This window comes from Penicillium chermesinum (genome assembly GCF_028974085.1).
Source record: "Penicillium chermesinum strain IBT 19713 chromosome Unknown utg000003l:1.0-5111272.0:1.0-5115320.0, whole genome shotgun sequence".
Lineage (NCBI taxonomy): Eukaryota > Fungi > Ascomycota > Eurotiomycetes > Eurotiales > Aspergillaceae > Penicillium > Penicillium chermesinum.
This window is the reverse complement of record NW_026695313.1, coordinates 731705-750119: the sequence shown is the minus strand read 5'-3', so window position 1 is coordinate 750119 and position 18415 is coordinate 731705. Positions and strand designations below refer to the sequence as shown.

Genomic DNA, 18415 nt, shown 5'->3' with positions numbered 1-18415 from the left:
GCCTCACCGTGGCTCCCAGCACGAGAAGAAAGACGCGTGGATCCAGCAGGCTCTGGAAGAAAGCCGGTCGGACAAGGGGGGGAAACACGGCTGAAAGATGGCTACTACTCCATATGTACTTTATCAAACTTGAATAAGGCATGTCCAACGGCATCATGCGGCAATTGCCAGTATTGTGACAGTGTATTCGAAGTACACTACAAATGACATTCAGCAGCATATAGACTATCATAACCTCCACGAGCCCGATATGTACAAATGCCTTCGTCTCCATCATATATCAGAATTTTCAGTGTATGAAATGATCATGCCCAGGAGTTCAAGTGTATAACAACCTGGATCAATAATCTTGATAAAAATCATCATATAGACAATGTAGCGAAGGAGGTGTACAATCGAGGAAGCAGAAACGGAAATCGAACGACTTGGCTGTTTATTAGTGTTTTCGGCCGATTCTTTGGAATAGGAGCATATCGAGGCCCACTGGAGGCCACGCGATATTCACGATTGGCAAATTTGGCCTCTGGGTAAAACGTGGTCTTGCTGCCAATCTATGGCGCCTGGGGATTCAGCATAAAAATCCTGGAATTTCATAGAACGGTCGCAAGATTGTGGGAAGGAAGGAGAAGAGAAGCCAAGCGAGAAAAAAAAATTGAAGGATACGGCTTATGCACGTGACCTTATCGCAGGTGCTCCACTGGTTGTAATCATCGGTCGAGATAGTTAACTAGTTATCTTCACTCCGTTGACTCATCTGTGTCTTGTTTGAAATGATTTGAAATGAATAGATTTGACTGAAGAGAAAGGGGAATACGTAATCGGAAAGTATAGTTTAATAGACCAATGGTTTATTGATCTCGAAAGAGCAAAGACAGAGATGTATGTACAAAAGTGCTTGCGGGCTACCGATATATGGAGTTGGATCTCTAGAACCAAAAACAGACATCGATGTAAGAATCGCTGATGAGACAAGGGCCACACATGAAAAGCAAAGCAAGGAAAGGGGTAACGTGGGGATCTCTGACATGTGATTGTATGATGCATAATGTTCCCATGTGATAAAGCCGATCTCCATAGACACATCTATGCCGAGATTTTGAGAGGGTAGGGATAAACCTGGTCGAGCAAACCAGCAGAGGGAAGCGATTGATGGCTTCCAATTCTATACAGGCTGTGAAGCAGAGGTAGCGGATATGAAAGTTGAGACAGGATAATAGATCAAGACAGCGAGGAGTAATGTACGGGATTCATTCGTACACACAAGTCTGGAAGGGGGAAGTGGAAAGTCGTTCTAAGTCATCCGGAGAATACCGCGTCGTCAAGTAAACTTAGCATTTTCTTTTTGCATGGCCAGATGCATCTCACCCTCGTGCTGGAGTGTGTGGATAAGCTTCCGCAGATACTCATAAGTGAGCATGGTTGTCATAGCCGCCGGAATGGCCCGGAATAGGTTTGTGCCGATCCCAGAATAGAATGCCCGGCCGCCCTCTTCTCGCCAGATAGTCTGACAGGTACGGATAACTCCGTGATAGCGAGGCCGACCATGCATCCCATCGGATGAAGATGCCCCATAAAGGCGATTGCTGTCGTGGGGATGTTTGACGGCACCTCGGAATGAGATTTCTTCCGGTGATGAAGCTGGATGCGTCCGTTGTTGCGTTTGCAATCGAGTACGGAGAACCTCATGAGGGTAAGTAATGGTACTGGCGCAGACCTTGCTCAAAAATGTGGCACATGAGATGCCGATCCAATGGGAGCTGCCAGTATCGGGATGTTCTCCAATTCCGTACCCAGTGAACGCCATCTTCAAGTATTCATAAAGCGGAAATTGAATAGCTACATGGGTAAGACCGAGAAGAGCAGGGGTTAGCCCGGAGTAGAACGAGCGAAACCCTTCAATCTGGTACATTTTGCGAGCCGCATCCCATGTATTTTTGTATTGCCACGGAGCTCGGAATCCTTCGTTATTTTGCTTGAGGCTTTGTGACATAAGCCTTGTTTTGATGACCCAGATAGGATTGGTCACAACTGTTGAGCAGGCACCGGCTGTGATCGAGGCCAAGCCGCGTGAGAGCCAGAAATTATCTGCTCATTCATTAGCAATCGGAAGTTTTACAAAGCTGCGGAACTTGAGGATTTACCTGTCCAAGTCTTCTCATAATATTCACGAGACCCGTCATAGACTGCCAAGTAGACAGCCCATGTGGGGAGATACCCCAGCAACATCGGACCCAGGCCTTGGTAAAGCCCTCGGATACCATCATGTCGGAATATTGTCTTGCCAGTGCCCAGCATGCCCTTGTAAAGCGTCGCAGTGTCTTGTTGTGCCACTCGTCGGGCGAACCCACCCTGGGCCTGTAACTTGGTCTTGATCACATCGAGCGGGCACGTCACTATCCCAGAAGCTACGCCAGCAGTAGCGCCACAGAAAGGAGCGACCCAAATGCTGGGGATGCGCGTGGACAGAACTTGTAAACGGGTGACGAATCCGGACTTCGGAGCCTCGTAAGCGGGCACGTGCGCCGCGGACATAACGGCACTTTCTATGTTAGAGCTCTCTGAAAGGTGGGTGGGAGAGCTGCCTGAAGCTCCAGCTCCGGAAGCAGAGCTTTCTGCGCCGTTGGAGCGCATCGAGAAGGCAGGCGCTCGCACTTGTCCGTATTGTATCACCGAGGGCTCCGAGACCCAAGCATATCGAGTGATCTATCCGGAATCCAAGGACCCGATTCAATAGCCGGCAAGGAAGAAAGGCTTCACGGTCGCAGGTGAAGAAATCGAGGAATAGCTGTGTGCGGAGGATTCGGAGGTTTTGAAGATGGAAGAGAGTTCCTGGGGGGCCGAGTTGCCGAACGGGCCTGGGATCAATGCGATATCCTATGATGTCGCAGCACGGACTTGATTTGGGTGGGGGCACAGCTATTCGCCCTGCTTAGTTATGCGTTCGTTCGGGGGATCACACAGCGCCACCGGCAACAGCGAAGCTCATATCTAAACGAGTAAGAGGGGTCGAAAAGGGGCGAAAGAGAGATATGAATATAAGAGCATTGGGTTAGAGTGGTGTGAGGTGGAGTAATCCATCGGCATTCCTCCTCTATGGCCTGAGGCAGAAGCAACGGCGGTCACATGACACGATATCTCTTATATGCCTCAGGTGTTAGCTGTCTGCTTTGGGACTAGCGCCTCCGACTTCCGTTTTGCACAACCTCGCAACATCGGGTCATCTCGTGTTCAGCCGGACCGCCCTTTTTTACCCTCAACTCCTCCATTGGATTATCGGGTTCCAAGATGTCTGCCCCTTCTATCACCAACTACATTGTCAAGCGCCCATGGCTCAAGCGGTGGATGACCCCGTTGGCCCAGTGGTACACCGACGCCGCCGGCTACAGGAGAATCGGACTGAAGTAATTATCGAGCCCCCTCCAAACCAATTCCTTGTCAATCGGGTGCCATTGAAGTCGTCAGAGCGACTCCTAGCAGCAGAAGCTCAAGCTTCATGTCTTTCTGTCCTGCTGTTGTTGCCCAGGCGCACTCTTCGGTCGCCTTGTCCAGAGCAGAGCTTCGGCTCTCCGGAACTCGCCCTGAACCCACCAGTTGCTAATACGCTTCCAGGGCCGATGACCTGATTCCCGAGGAGAGCGAGGTCGTCCAGACCGCTATCAAGCGTCTTCCCCCCCAAGGAGGCCTACGACCGTGTCTTCCGTATTCGCCGCGCATTCCAGGTTCGTCCCCTACCCCCTTCACCGTTATTTGTATCAACCAAGCTAATATAGCGATCAATTGCAGTGCTCGATCTCGCACACTCTCCTTCCCGCCGAAGAGCAGATCAAGCCTCACGAGGTGCGTTCCTTCATTTCAATATTCGCTCTCCCCGCATCGAACCCCGTATCGGCCAATCCCGTTGCAAGGATTTGTCACATATCACAGACTTCGACTATGGGCGATAATATCTTACAATTTGCATTGTGCTAACGAAAATATTCTTGTTAGGATGTCGAATACCTTAGCCCTATCATCCGTGAGATCGAGGCCGCCAACAAGGAGCGTGAGGATCTCGACCACCTCACCGTCCGCAAGTAAATGCGCCCAGCCGAGAGTCGGATCAGGTCTGCGATTGCCTTTTAAAACCCCGCGCTAGTACTCAATGGAGATGAGGTTTTTTTATTCTGCGATAGAACTAAGATGTTTTTGGGGGGGATGTTCCTGGGTCTGCCGTTGAGGAGGTTGTCTGGCTACTCCCACGTGTGTACTGATACTGTACAAATCGATTTTTCTTTGTTCAGCCTCGCCATTCCATATCCAGTGGCTGCATTTAGTTTATACTGTCCGTAGAGGTAGTATATGAAGGAAGCCCGCCGAGTGAGGGCCAAGCCCTTATTCTTTGAAACCAAAAGTATTGTCCAGGACATGGGGACGGGAAGCTGAAAGGTCTAAGGCCTCGAGGCTGATTAAAGCTCTCCAACACAAGGAGGTCAACCTATCCCATTCTCTTTATAACCGGGAAAAGTACTACTACTTGTCGTATCGCTCTGGCAATGGTGATCCAAGGCTGTGCTAGTCTGGAAGATCCTGTACCACAGGAGGGTCTCATGTCCCCTTTTATGCACGGAAATATGGCGGTGTCATCTCTACAACTACCACCCGTGGACAGTCGCAAGGTGATGACCAACGCATGTTATGGTTAGACATAGCCATGGTACGTAAAGGCACATCCCTACCGATCTTCTCGCAACAGGTCGACAATATCAGCCAAATGCATGCAGAGGCCATGACGCTCTTTGCGGCTAACATCGACGTACAGCCTTGCCATTGCCTTGAGCCTGTACGCCGAATTTTCATTGATGCTGAAGGTTTGAAGCAATTGGACAACCCTTGCGCTCTGCCCCGTCATTTCATTATTAATCGTTACACTTCGCGTGGACATCTCGATCATCCAGAGGACCAGTAGTCTCTACTGCGGACGACGATCTGCAAGTTTCAGATTCGTAAATGGCAAGAAGGCCCATATAGTGAGGAGGGAAATGGAATGCAATGGGCCCGAGTGATGAACGACCCTGTGGTTAGTCTGAGGAATTGTAGATGACGAAAGGGAAAAAATGGAACTCGACGGTTGGGCGTGCATTTTGACCGTGGGCAATTGACTAATTGTTGGCAGGAATCTCGAGCTTTTGGTCTTGCTCTTTTGTCGGCGCGATGGCCAGGACTGCTGCGACCTTCCGGCCCATCTTCTTTCTCTTGGTCGGAGATCCATATGGGTGCAACGTTCAGCACATCCGCCGCAGGCTCTGTCTTCGCCGTCTCACTGATTTTTTGAACCTCGGTTTCGCCGTAATTTGCAAGTCTGCCCTTTTCTCTTTTGTCCAGCAGCTTCTTTGGCACGCGATCTCAGCCATCCCCAGGCCACGAACAGGATGATCTGCTCCGGGATCTTTTTGATCCCTTGCTTAGGACCATTCGAATTAATGCCTTCCTGCGTGAACATTGAGTTTCCGTTCTCATTCATGGCATCCAATGGTTTTATATACTGTCACCGTAGATGGCCATCCTGAGTGAAGGCGCCGCGAAATGCTTTCGCACTTTGACTTAGCGTGGCGTGATTTGGCTAATCTCATCTTCCTTCGGTTCATATCTTTCTCTGGCATGGAAGAAGAGTGTTAAGTGGGAGAGAAGGGTGGTGGAAGATGAAGCACGAGTTGTAAATATGAAAAGTACCCAAGAGAGGAGGCGAGAGGGATAAAGGGAGATGAGCAAAGTGAACGTTGCAGAGAATAGAGGCTTGGGAAGGGTATGCAGAAGCAAGAGAGAATATTAGGGAAAGAAACCACACGAGGAGGTAAAGAAGGATAAGATTCCAGCGAAGTACTTATTAGAAGGGCATGGCGGTAAAGATCTGAAGATAGAAAAGGGCGGGCAGTCGAGTAGTAGAGGCAGGGAATATACACCAGTGCAGTTCAGAGGAGTATGTGATGTTAAGAACAAAGAGAAAGCGAGGATAGGATGGTAGAGTATTGGAGTGAGAAGGAAGAGAGCGTCGTTTCCAAATTGGAGATTTGTAGAGGTTACGGAGACGACAGAACAAAACAAGTCAGCAGAAGATCCCATATTTTAAGTTGGTATAAGCGATATAAACAAAGATACACTATGGTACAGACTTGGAGAAACCAAAGGGGCTACCAGAGCCTCTTGTCGGAGCGCATAAAACAGACCCGATTACAGACGGGATAAGACTCGTACCTAGGTGATAAGCCGTGATTTTTAAATGAAGGAGCAGTTGAGGCAAAGCCGATGTCCCCAGTAGCGCTCTATGGGCCAACGGACTCGAATGTCTAATAAGCCCTGGACATCCCGAGCTCATGAGGGATACTGCCATTTAGCCCGTGAGGACGGCCACATCGACATTCTCAATGCGCCACATGTACCACATGAAAAGGGACCTGTTTCAAATATGTCAACACATTTCTAATCTCTGTTTGCCGTCATATTCTTACCTGTACGGTGCGAACTTGGCCGCCAATTCAAGCATATCCTTCTCTGACATGTACTTGAACTTGCCGCCACCCTTCCCTTTTAACTTATTCACGTCTCGGCCAACAAAGGCCGCGCAGCCTCGCCTATACCACGATGAGTCAAAATAGACCAGCATAAAAACCCAAAAGATCAACTCACTGTACACCCAAGTCGCCCGTAGAAAACACATCCATGCGCTTCAGAGCAAAGCAAGCAAACATCTCCACAGACCATTTGCCCAATCCACGAACGGCAATCAGTTTCTCCACAAGCTCTTCATCACTTGCCCTTGCCAGCATCTGGGCACTTAATTCCCCGCTGGCAAATTTCTCTGCCAGCCCTTGTATGTACTCTGCTTTGCGCTGCGACAGGCCTGCTGTCCGCAACGTTGCCAAGTCACATGCCGCAACCTGCTGAGGCGTAGGAAAGCGTGATCGCCCAGTCTCAGAAGCCTCATCTGTTTCCCCACCACCATCAAACAGAGCCACGAACTTGTTGCGAATCGACTTTGCCGCGGCCCCGGACACCTGCTGTCCGATGATGCTACTGGCCAAGCTGTTGAAGGGATCAACCTTTTCGGCCAATCCAGCTGGCGAAAAGAGCGGGCATGGGTGCTGGTCGATCACTGGTTGTAGACGAGGGTCTTGGGCGATCAAGTGTGCGATGGCTTGCTCAAGCAATGTTCCCGTAGTCGCAGCAGGGCGTGGAAGGCCGGTCTTGGAGGGTGAGGAATCCACCAGGTGGGATGGATAAGCGGAGACAGAGGAGCCATGAGGCGTGAGGAGGTATGCATTTGTTCGGTGCGGGTCGACCGGGCGATCGAGGGGTGGTGGTGTGAGGGGGCGGGCTGTTGTATGGTTATTGGTAGCTTGTTGGTCATCTGGTGTTGCTTGCGGTTTGTCCGCCGTCGGAGGTTCTGGAGACCAATATGAGTGTTCTCGCTTCGCTTGTGCCTTTTGAGTTGATCTCGAGGCTGTCTTCTTGGTCGTGGAGGTCTTGCGAGGCTTTGCGACGGAGCTCTGCTGAACCCTGGAGACTTTCGGCGCGGCAGTCTGAATCGTGGGTTTGATGGCGGGAATGGCTCCCAAGCGCGCCGACCGCCTGATTGACATGGTTTCGTGTATCTGAATGTAGTGTTCTAGGCAAGTCTGCAGTTTCACCGAGATCGCAGGGATGTCGATGATCAGTTCCCCCAGATCCTCAGTCAGCGCATGCCAAGCTCGGAGTTCCGAGTTCCATACCCGCGTCCTGCACAAGGGCTCTGCAACAGCTTTATTTTAGTCAGATGACTGCAGAAAATTCGCACAATCCATCTAAACTAATTCACCGAGTCACGGTTACTAGCTATTCATACTATTTTAAGCTATTATACCGGTTAAAGAACGCAGATACTTTTAGCTTCAGGTTTTAAGAGCATGCCCCATTGTTCCATCCATGGATGAAGTACGCTTTGATAATCGAGAATAAGTAACAGTTAATACTAGGCAGGGACTGACATGAACTTCGATTCTGGAATCTAGCAGTACGCCCTCCGTTTTATGTGATAGCGCTATTAGATTGGTTTGAGACTGGTCGTCGGTGAGCTAGAGCGATAAAAATAGAACCTTAACCCTTGGAATCGCTGCTTAAGTACCAGCCCATGCAAGCTCGTAAGGTTTAAACAGAAAGCGAGCGTTATCGCTGGTGTCGCTAATTCAGCCCCAACGGCGTCCAGTAACCAAAAGTTCATCGTGATTGGCGGAGCATGCCAGGTATTTTTTTATCCATGGTAGGCTACGAGAACTGCATTGAGGTAAGTTATACGATTGGACCAAGTTTACTCGGCAGCGCATGTTCCAAGGATCTATTTTGAGAAATATGGAACCTTGGCCAACCAATCGCTCACGCTTTCTTTTGTCAACAGAAAACAAAACTAACTGAACCAGAACTGCTTCAACATTGAAGCTCGACAAATGGGGTAATCGGCCCAATTTGCGTCGGCGAACTCAACTGCATAGATCCCAGTAGAATCTGCAACGGCAGACAAATTCCTTGGGATCTGCCCCCAAAAAAGAGAAAAGACAGAAAGAAAAAAAATTAGCGGTATGAGATTCCACGTCGCACGCCATGTACACGTCAACCGGCCAACCAGGGGGATGGGTCCATTGCTAGGGGAGTTGACGGGGAGCTACACAGGACCGAGTTTGGAATAAAACATGTTGCTCCGTGCAACGATAGTGACAGGGGCTGTGGCGTCGGGGTCAAACGAGAAAAAAAGCTTCGCATCAACGGCCAAGGATGACCACCCAATCACGGCCAAGGACATCACAGCCAAGGACTATCGAGAAAGCCCTGGTCGAACTTGAAGTCGAACTTGAATCTGCAATGTGCAAAGGTCTCGTGTTCTCAATAATGCACGTCCACGTCTCCCCCGCCACCCCGAGTTTTCCTAGCCACGCACAAGAATTGGGAGCAGGACAGGGATGGATATTCTCATGGAAAATGTGGGGAGGGGACCACGCATTCCAGAGCAAGAAGGAGCTGATCGTGTATGGAGTACAAAGGCCTGGAATGTGAGTCAAAATTCCATGTATTCCATGTTTGCCGAAGGCTCAAGCAGGACTGTGTCGCAGGCCAGGCTAGAGCTACCAGGCCGCGCGGTATCCATTGTGGCGTTTCGCAGCCGGGGCCCCAAGTTAGCCTGGTGTACTTGTTTTTCAGGGGAGGCGAACCATACCGGTTGTCTTCTCCGATATCCTTGGTCGGTCACAACCGAATGGAAGACAGCCATTGTGATTTGTAACCCGCGAAATCGAAGCCGAAGAACAGTGATTCAGAGTAAACCAAGTCTCTAATCCACAGGGTCCCAACGTTCAGAGAGGATATCGGTGGATTGTCGGAGTGGAGAATGATGGTCTGGTGGAGCCGTTGGCTCCCAGCGATCTGAAACAAGTTTACACGTACTTGAAAGTAATGCCCCATACGCCTAAGTGTATTAATGAAGAGAAGCGATGTGACCATCTGAGACCATTGATTTTACTGCGAATAGCATCGTTCGAAGGGCTGATTCCCCCCACATAAATCATCCGTGAGTCTCGGAGGCACTTTTATCTTCGATTCCACTCTGGCGTGCAAATGCCCAGCGAATGGAGCTCTAGGCGTGTGATCGTCGGGACTATTTAGAACGGCAGGCCTATAAGCGGCCGCAGACTAAATTTGAGCGTTGCAAGGGTTTGATTAATCGAGACTGGCCGAGTCCTTCCTATCAAAAGTTTCCCCAATCAGATCCTTCCCATTCGCCACAAGCCAGGCATCGAACCGCCGTCCCCGATCCGGGCCGTCAGCATCAGCCATCTAGAACAATCTGGCTACATAGAATGCAGCAGTCATGAATTCAGAGCAAATTGCGAAGGCCATGCTTATGTATTCATCGATTTGAAGGCCCTAGGAAATAGCACGTTAGCTACAGATGCCGACGGCGATGTTATTGGCGATGCTCGTCGTGGCTGCCATTGAGATCTCGTTTCATGAGGATCTCGGTCGGCTAGCCTATCATTTCCGTGAGGGGACAGAAGGCTGCGCCTCAGATAAAGGAAAGCGTATCCTCGGGTCGGACTTTGGCAGGACAAGCTGACTCCGTCCTAATCACGGGCCATGCGGATCGTTATTGATAGCAGCAGGGGGCGCGACGGGGGATCCTATAAATGCTTGTGTTCCTGCAAATTTGGATCGGCAACAGGTCGGTTTAAGGGCATTTGCACAGTACGGGTTAGTCAGGGGCACTTACTGCTGCAGTTTGGGGTGTGATGGATTCTGGAATGGGGGCGATGGGATTCGAGAAAAGGGGCACAAAAGTCTGAAAGTTGGATACTTGAGCTTGGGCATCAAATGAACTCGAGCGAAACTCCAGGAGGATGCTGATCAGGGGCATGAAGCTCCCGATGACGACAGAACACTCAATACTGCGTAGCTGGTAAATGGGGCCATCCTCTATCAATTGCCTACCGCAATTCGACACAGCTATCAGCTACAGTGCAGCCTCAGGTGGGGAAGTCTGATTGGTGGGTGTATTTGTGCTGTGCACCAAAGTTCAGATGCTGTGCTGTGCGCTTTCCTGGGATTCCTGTTATACCATAACTTACTTAACTAGCCATGTTGCGCGAGGCTTGGTAAAAAATAAAAAAAAAAGTCTGAAAGCTTAACAGACAGTCTAGCCGAGCACGCAAGACCACTCAAGATCAGAATCTTGGACCAGGGTTACAATTACAGTTCCATGTTGTTTAGGCTGCTGCGATACGGATAACGCACTACCTATGCAGGTGCTGCAGCTCCTGAGTAATCACATAGCCAACAATACGCAATGCATCGAGAGCTGTACAATTTGGGCTAGATGCGTTCTGCTGCGTGTGTCCTGTATAAACCATGGATTTTCCCTTCAGGATGGGGCGCCAAGTTTGCGTAGAGCCATAAATTCACGTGAACTGTGTAACGATCTAGTAAAAGTGATATTAAGACTCCACCATTTGAGACATCAGATGGAGAAAAGGGGGCCCGCACGGACAAATCAGAGGGCAGCCGTACGGAAACAGTGAAACAGGCAAAATCCGGAATTGGGGGGCGGGGAACGCAGCAACAGGGCACATTGCCGACCGCATTCGGTATTGTGCTTGTATGTATCCGTATTAGGGGCAGTCTTGTTTGGGTGGCCGCAAAGAGTAGTGTGTTACCACGGGCACTAACGGTACTATAAGTGGAAAAGTACCTGCTTTACCCTGTTATTTATTACGACTAGAACAACAAATCTCCACTGGGCGCGCCTCCCCTTTCTTCCCCCGAACTTCTTATTCTGCTCCTTCCTCCCTCCTCAAACCCGTCCACTCGTTCTTTCCCTCTGATTCTGAGGCCTTCGCTCGTTCCCTGTCTTATTAGCTTCGCATACTCATTGGTACGATTTTCCATCTAGCCTTGTTCATCTTCCCCTGTCTGTGAGACCATCGACATCTAACTTGCCCGGTCGCATTCAGAGTACACCCCAGCATAATGTCCTTCGTCAAGTACCTCCTGCCTGCCCTGGCAGCCACCAAGGTGGCGTTCGCCTCATCTGGTGAGTCTCTTTCTGTTTTATTTCGAGCGTGCATGGGAATTGATATACTGATGGCGCCTCGTCTCACCCAGACTGCGGTGATACCACCCTCGAGACCCAGGTCGATGCTGACGGAATCGCCTCCTGCTCTACCATCAGCGGTGACGTTACCATCAAGGACACCTACTCTGGTACCCTCGCCCTGAACGGTATCAAGAAGATCACCGGTAGCTTGAAGGCCAACAATGCCACTGGTGTCAGCTCTATGACTGCCGACTCCCTGACCTCCATTGGCTCCAACTTCACCCTGAACGAGCTTACCGGCCTCACCCAGCTCAGCTTCAGCCAGCTTAACTCCGTCGGTAACATCTACTGGGAGGCTCTCCCCGAGCTGCAGTCCCTGGACTTCCCCAAGGGTATTTCCGAGGCTGGTGACGTGAGCATCATCAACACCGGTCTGACCAACCTGAACGGTATCAACCTGACCCAGGTCGGCGACTTCAACATTGAGGACAACAAGCACCTCGAGTCCATCAACATCAACGAGCTCAAGAACTCCACTGGTGTCATCAACTTCTCCGGAAACGACGACGGCCTCAACATCGAGTTCCCTAACCTCTACAACGCCAAGGGCCTGACTTTCCGCAACGTCAGCAGTGTCATGGCTCCTTCCCTCACCGTCGCCAAGAGCCAGCTCGGCTTCTGGGGTACCGGTCTCAAGAACTTCACTGCCATGAACCTGACCCAGACCGGTGACTTGACCTTCAACGACAACCCCAACCTGAACAACATCTCCATGCCCAACCTGCAGACCGTCAACGGTGGTTTCATCATCAAGCTCAACGAGAAGCTTGACAGCATTGACCTGCCCAAGCTTCAGACCGTTGGCGGCGCTATCCAGTTCACCGGTACCTTCAACGAGTATGCATTCTCTCTATAACCCCTTCTCTTGCCTCGTTCTCTTTGCTAACTATCTCCCTAGGCTTGAGTTCGGCTCCCTGAACCGTGTTTCCGGTGCTTTCAACGTCCAGTCCACCAAGGGCAACTTCAGCTGCAGCTCTTTCGAGTCCGAGTTCAAGCAGAAGGTCGAGGGCAAGTGGAAGTGTGACAGTACCAACCCCCAGGCCTCCACTGCCGCCGGTAGCACCACTGGCTCCGACGACAACAGCGGCAGCAGCGGCAAGAGCAGCTCCACCAGCTCCAGCGCCGCCATGGCCAACGGTGTCTACCCTGCCACTGGCATTGCCGCCGTTTTCTTCGCTCTGGCCCAGCTCTTCTAAGAAGCTGATGTAGTCGGGTCGGAGACAGGAAAGTTTTGCTTTTTTTTTGAAAGATTGTAGATGCACTCCAAGCAACGGTTGTTTTTCTTGTCTTACATCGCTGTCCTTATGATAATAATTCTGTCCTCGGGTGACATCTTCTGGCCGTTCACTGGATTCCATTTTATTACCCCTTACCCCATCCCTGTTTCCATATTAGTTTTCTTACCGGTGCATGTGCGCCAATGTACTCCTGTGCATCCTGTAAACGTATCCCTCTTTGCAATGTCTCCATGCTGTGTACTAGTAGCCCGTAGCATTCTTTGCCGTATTTTAGCGCGGCTTCAAGTCTGCAGACTACTACTTGTAGTGGAATGTCAATGTCAAGAGTGGACCGGTGTCCCTTCAATTGAACATTCTGAAGCTCCTAGTTCCTCAAGTGGCCATTCTCTCATCACCTTCCTCAAGACCTAGGCGCAGGCTCGGATGAGCTGTGTGCACCCCTTCATGTTTCGCAGATTGCCTTCAACCCTCAACAAGCGTCATTCCGAATCTGACTTGCTAATACCAAGGCAATCGGAGTAGAACGGGCCTTACTACTCCTAGGAGAACTAGTATTTAGTGTTGGATAACTTCGAATCTCTATCTTAGTGCTTCTACTTTTGACTCACCTCAGTCTTGTAGTTCACTGGTAATAACTTGAAATCCTCCCAACTTGCATAAGACTTCTACTGGCAGTACTCCAGTGCTCACGACCATGGAGTGCTTCAATTCAACTTGGAGCAAGTTTGTGACGTTGAAAACATTGACGGTTCAACTCAGTTGGATATATATCTTCGCCAACGTCTGGAAGTACGAGTCGAATCCGAGTTCCTTAAGCTCCGTCACGGTGAACCTGAACATCTACTTGAACATTCAAGTCAATACTGAAAGTCAATACTGATAGTGCTTATAAGGAATCGAAGGCACATACGAACCGACAAGTAACGTTCGGTTGCCATCAACGACTTTCAGACTTGCATCTAGTACATGGGTACTAGTAGTGATCGAGATTACTATCTACTCGCAGCTACTAGTACATCGGTGAGTTAGCTCAGACTTTGCCCATAGTACTAGGGATACTTTATATATATATAATAGTGTACTGAGGCACTGCTACCGCAGGACAATTTACTTCAGTCAAGGCTAGCTCCAAGGCTTGCAGCTACGTCCCGATTGTTCGAGGATACCGAAAACATTAGTACTACAAGTAGTGTCTCAGAATCGAACCCGAGCGAAACAAGCACTACTCCTGGCCGCACTAGGGGCGTTAGCATATCGATGGCAACAGCCCAGCTCAAACGCCTTAACCCTCCGGTAAACAGAATCACTACTGGTAATGTCGGCAGATAACACCCGCCATCCTGGGGGGCTTACTTCTTCGGAGTGGCAACCTGAGTGGCAATCCAATCCGGAAGACCCTTAGGCACATCCGCACAGGCACTTCAGCGGAGGCGAAAGATGAAGGCGAGCTATCAAAAGGCAAGAGGCCCTTATCCCGCACCACCGGAACCTTCCATCGCACAGCAAGAAGATCGCCACGCCACCATGGCACTGATGTGAGTAAAAGAGACAGATCAGGTGAGGGAGGAAGGGGTCCCTACCGTGTTGCTGGAACCCTAAGCCGGGTTCATACTAGGCAGAGGTATCCCGGCCAGATTGGAGGATCTACCTGCTCTGTGCTGGCGAACGCACACACGGAAGAGTCAATTGAGTCACAAAAATAGGACCCTAACTCAGGATACGTTCGAAGACGATCTTCAAGATAAGGGCTCCAGTACCATACGCCGAAAATAGACAGTCGCATGTCGACCCAGTGGACTAGGATGAAAGTGCCGCGATTCCACGAACTAGGATAGGAACTAAATCTGTACTCCGCACAAGGGCGAATATCCAGCGTAATAGGATCATCAGTGGGCCAATTCCCGATCACAACCCTCACACCAAGCAAGATTAAGGTAGCTCCCTTTCGCTTATTAACGGAGATGTCGACGGAACTCAAGCGTGATACCTCGGCGAAGCTTGGGATTAGTTCCCGCGCTTTAAGGCCTCCACTCTGATAGTTCCAACGTACGTTCACGGTGTAGAATGGCTTTCGTGGAGACAAATTCAGCCGTGCCCACCAGCCTACGCGGGTAGCAGAGCTAGGGATGGTGGAATGAGCAGAGAAGTTTAAAAATCCCCACAGAAATCCACAGAGAAACCTCTCCGTCAAGGCTAGGGGAAAGGTGAGACACGGCGAGACGTCTAGTATATCGTTCAACTTACCCCTCACGGCTGTATCGCTTTGGTCCATGTGCGTCTCAGGTTGCCTTCGTGCAGCAAAACGAACTTTCCCGGCGATTTTCGACGACGGCGGGCGGGCGATGATGTGTTCAAATTTATCGCGCTAGAAACTCAAGTTCTCCACTCCTCAAGATCCGATTCGAGGCTCATACGGAGCGGTTCGATCGTACGATCTTGTTTCGCTGGTGTTTGCTTCTTTTGTCTGCTTTATCATCTGTTTTTTCTTTTCCTTTTTCCATTTTTCTTTTTTTGACTTTTTGAGTTGCAACGGGAGTGTACCAGAATACTAACCTTGTTCCCACCCAAAAATGGAGATACAATCGCAGAACTCAAACTCCAGCCCCTTCAAAAACGGAGTCGAAAGTTCGTCCTTGCCGGCCCGGCTATTCACCAATCCCCACTGTGATCCACTGCTTTAAACCGATTCAGGTAATTTGTGGACCAAAGGCGCCACGCGAAGTCCCAGGTCGATCGGATTGATCTCCGCTATAGGGAGAACCCTGGTGGCTGGGAAGGATTGAATTCCAACACTTACGCAGCGAGACTCCCGCTCCAATTCAACAGTCTCCATAGCAGGCGGGGAGCAGAGTACACTCCCAAAATTTAGGAAAGTGAGACCCGGCTCCCGGATTTCTGATATCGGTTCGGGTCCTTAGCTAAAATAGGGAAATTCCCGCCGGTGCAAGGCCTGCGTCCCGGCTATTACAAGGTCTGCTCTACTTTCTCCGGCCATGACGAAAGAGCCGGTTCGCGATCATGAGGCCGATCTTATCTTGCATGTGTAAAAAGCAGGAACAATCGCCAAAATCAGGGCACAAGGCCTGCCGAGCTCGACCTGTGGAAGTGGATCGAAGTCGCCGCTGTCCGGTGGGGGGAAGGCAGATGCATATGAGCGCATTGATCCCTCAGGTTCGTCTTGTAGGGGTTCGTCTGGTAGGGCGTTCGTCTTGTCGGGGGGTTCGGTCCATCATGCCCACCACGTACGTGGCTTTGGATCGTGGCTGCACGGACAGAAGCTCCTAGGGAATGCCGACTCAGAGCCTCCGACGTGGTAGATCGCAGGGCACGGCAAACGGGACCGCGCACAGTAGGGAAGCGTACTTCCCTGTTACCGGTAGTTCTTTGATTATGCTAGACCTGTGCCATGTGCCATGGGGCTGGGACCCGGAAGACCTGATCCGCTCCCGGCCAAACTTTATAAGCGATCCACACGGCTTGGCCATCTTAACAGAAGACGAAGAGGACAGGGATGGCAGGGGCCTCATGGCTCAGTATATAAACTATGATTGCATGGAATCCAGTGCCGACGAGCTATTCTAGCCTATACACAGAGCGGACGAGAGTAGTTTGAGCATCAGGTAAGATCCAGTCTACAATAGACTTTTCGCACGGACGCCTTCGTTAGCCTTAGCGCCGATGAAAGCCGAGGACGTGTTGATCTTTCTGAGAAGCCGAAGGGCTCAATCTTTAAGCGCCCTAGTGTCATCGTCACGAAAGTTTCCGGGGTCCGCTTTGACCATACGGCAAGTAACTGATAAGTTGAGTCGTGGGGGGCCCGTATAGCGTAAATCTAGCGAGCCCGAGCCTTGGAACATTACGCCGTATACAGGCTGTGTAATACGAACGATTGCACGCTCGACACTGCCAAAGGTACAATGTGATCTATGCATGGCTCTCAACTTTGAAACGGATGCCTTCTCGTAAGGGCTGCATGGAGTCAACCCATATTCTCGATATAAACATCATTCTTCAAGAGTAAGATAACATAATAGGGGTATATCCGAGTAAGGCGGCTGACGCCCTTCAAAGCCGAGAAAAGACCGTAGATGACTTATGGAGGCGAGAGGGGGTAGTGCATGGGACGGGACAAGGTGCAGGTGGCAAGAGTACCTGGTCCGGATTCCCCGAGTACTTTTTGCCTTCTTTTCTGCGTAACGGATGCCTGTTGCAGGTACGAGGGTACCTGAGTGAAAGCAGTGCAGAACGATCCGTGGAGGATTTGTTCACCTTGCATGAAGAACAAAATACCCGGGCTCGGCAAGCCGCTACCCCTCGAGTGTTCATCGATTTGAGGCTGCAGACTCTACGAACCCCCAAAACCTTGGGCTCCATGGCATGTAGGACCCAGGAGAAAGGACTCCACGGGCAGCGAGGGTAGTTCGGGGAATTGAAAATGCGAGACGTGTCAGAAGCGGCAAATTTGAGTTCTAGGGTAGAGCTTAGAATAGGTCCTGATTACTAGTATGTACTTTGAGGCGTTACTAGATTGGTATGGTACCCCCCGGTCCTTGCATACCCTGAGTGTGGCAATAGTCCCTCGGGAAAATAAACTTCCCATAGGGCTTTGTGAGCCTCGGGGAGGGGTTGAACATGCTTTAGCTCACCACTATCGAAGGCTATGTCATCGTTAGTAACAATAGAGGCTGCGCATTGTCCATGACGCCAACCTGTAGAACATTTCCCTTGCTGCGATAACTTCAATAGAATATGCGCATAACAATTATTTATGCTCACGGAGGAAACTTCCGTTGGTGCTATTCTGGGTTGATGTTATTGTTTCATAAAGTGATAGCCTGGAATGTACCGAATATTACGTGAGTTCCTTCAGCCATGCCGGGATGACCTGCCCTTTCTCAAACGGCCCACATCCGTCTCAAGAGGAGCACGAGTAACTTGAATTTGCCACCGTATTAGCAAGAGATGAGAACCTGACCCGAATCCTTTTCCCAAAGTGCAAACATATATTAGTGTGCCGATTAAACAATGGCAAGGGAAGAGGGGTAGACAGAGATATTCTGTCAAAGGTACCGAGGGATGCAGGTTTATGTCACCCTAGCCAAATCGATCACGGCAGAAGGGAAGATCAGTTGCCCTTCAGCGGGGCTGTGGCTAAGAAAAGGGCTTGGACGTGGACGAAATCGCAGTAGCTTGCTGTAGTGAAACTTTGTATGGAGGCAAATCTAGGAGAAAAGGGGATTGATCTTGCATTTCCTGGTGTAAACAGTGCATGAACTGGTACTTTTGAACGCTCTCTTGGCAGATCTGGCCCCATCGTGGTATGTGGATTCCGAAAGAACCTCGCGATAATCGGCCAACCTGAAGGATTGGAAACTTCGAGGTAAGAAGCTCAGTTGGGAAATAGACGTAAGTTTCCCTCCTCCCCGGCTACGGTGGCCCCCACCACATCGTTTTTGACGTTTGAGACTTGACAGGTCGAAGCGGGTCTCAGCTGAGTTTTAGGAGCGACTATTGGGAGACCCTTGGC

The 18415-nt window shown here is 50.3% G+C and overlaps 6 protein-coding genes across 6 annotated transcripts; 3 read left to right on the top strand and 3 right to left on the bottom strand.

The window, feature by feature from the left end:
• Nucleotides 1-1318: 1318 nt before the first annotated feature.
• N7468_003180 (uncharacterized protein) lies at nt 1319-2631 on the bottom strand (the record flags this gene model as incomplete). Its single annotated transcript, XM_058472477.1, has 2 exons — nt 1319-2085; nt 2142-2631. The coding sequence occupies 2 exons, from the start codon at nt 2629-2631 to the stop codon at nt 1319-1321; spliced, it is 1257 nt and encodes a 418-aa protein (XP_058331480.1).
• Nucleotides 2632-3285: 654 nt separating this feature from the next.
• N7468_003179 (ubiquinol--cytochrome-c reductase subunit 7) lies at nt 3286-4077 on the top strand (the record flags this gene model as incomplete). The annotated part of the gene is made up of 4 exons (XM_058472476.1): nt 3286-3401; nt 3610-3742; nt 3784-3837; nt 3988-4077. The coding sequence occupies 4 exons, from the start codon at nt 3286-3288 to the stop codon at nt 4075-4077; spliced, it is 393 nt and encodes a 130-aa protein (XP_058331479.1).
• A 1113-nt stretch (nt 4078-5190) lies between these two features.
• Nucleotides 5191-5412, top strand: N7468_003178 (uncharacterized protein; the record flags this gene model as incomplete). Its single annotated transcript, XM_058472475.1, has 1 exon — nt 5191-5412. The coding sequence occupies one exon, from the start codon at nt 5191-5193 to the stop codon at nt 5410-5412; it is 222 nt and encodes a 73-aa protein (XP_058331478.1).
• Nucleotides 5413-6367: 955 nt separating this feature from the next.
• On the bottom strand, nt 6368-7616 carry alkA (DNA-3-methyladenine glycosylase II; the record flags this gene model as incomplete). The annotated part of the gene is made up of 3 exons (XM_058472474.1): nt 6368-6431; nt 6486-6608; nt 6664-7616. 3 exons carry the CDS (start codon nt 7614-7616, stop codon nt 6368-6370), a joined length of 1140 nt encoding a protein of 379 aa, XP_058331477.1.
• Nucleotides 7617-9061: 1445 nt separating this feature from the next.
• N7468_003176 (uncharacterized protein) lies at nt 9062-9274 on the bottom strand (the record flags this gene model as incomplete). Its single annotated transcript, XM_058472473.1, has 1 exon — nt 9062-9274. One exon carries the CDS (start codon nt 9272-9274, stop codon nt 9062-9064), a length of 213 nt encoding a protein of 70 aa, XP_058331476.1.
• A 2249-nt stretch (nt 9275-11523) lies between these two features.
• Nucleotides 11524-12846, top strand: ecm33 (GPI-anchored protein Ecm33; the record flags this gene model as incomplete). Its single annotated transcript, XM_058472472.1, has 3 exons — nt 11524-11587; nt 11659-12487; nt 12549-12846. The coding sequence occupies 3 exons, from the start codon at nt 11524-11526 to the stop codon at nt 12844-12846; spliced, it is 1191 nt and encodes a 396-aa protein (XP_058331475.1).
• Between the last annotated feature and the right edge of the window lie 5569 nt (nt 12847-18415).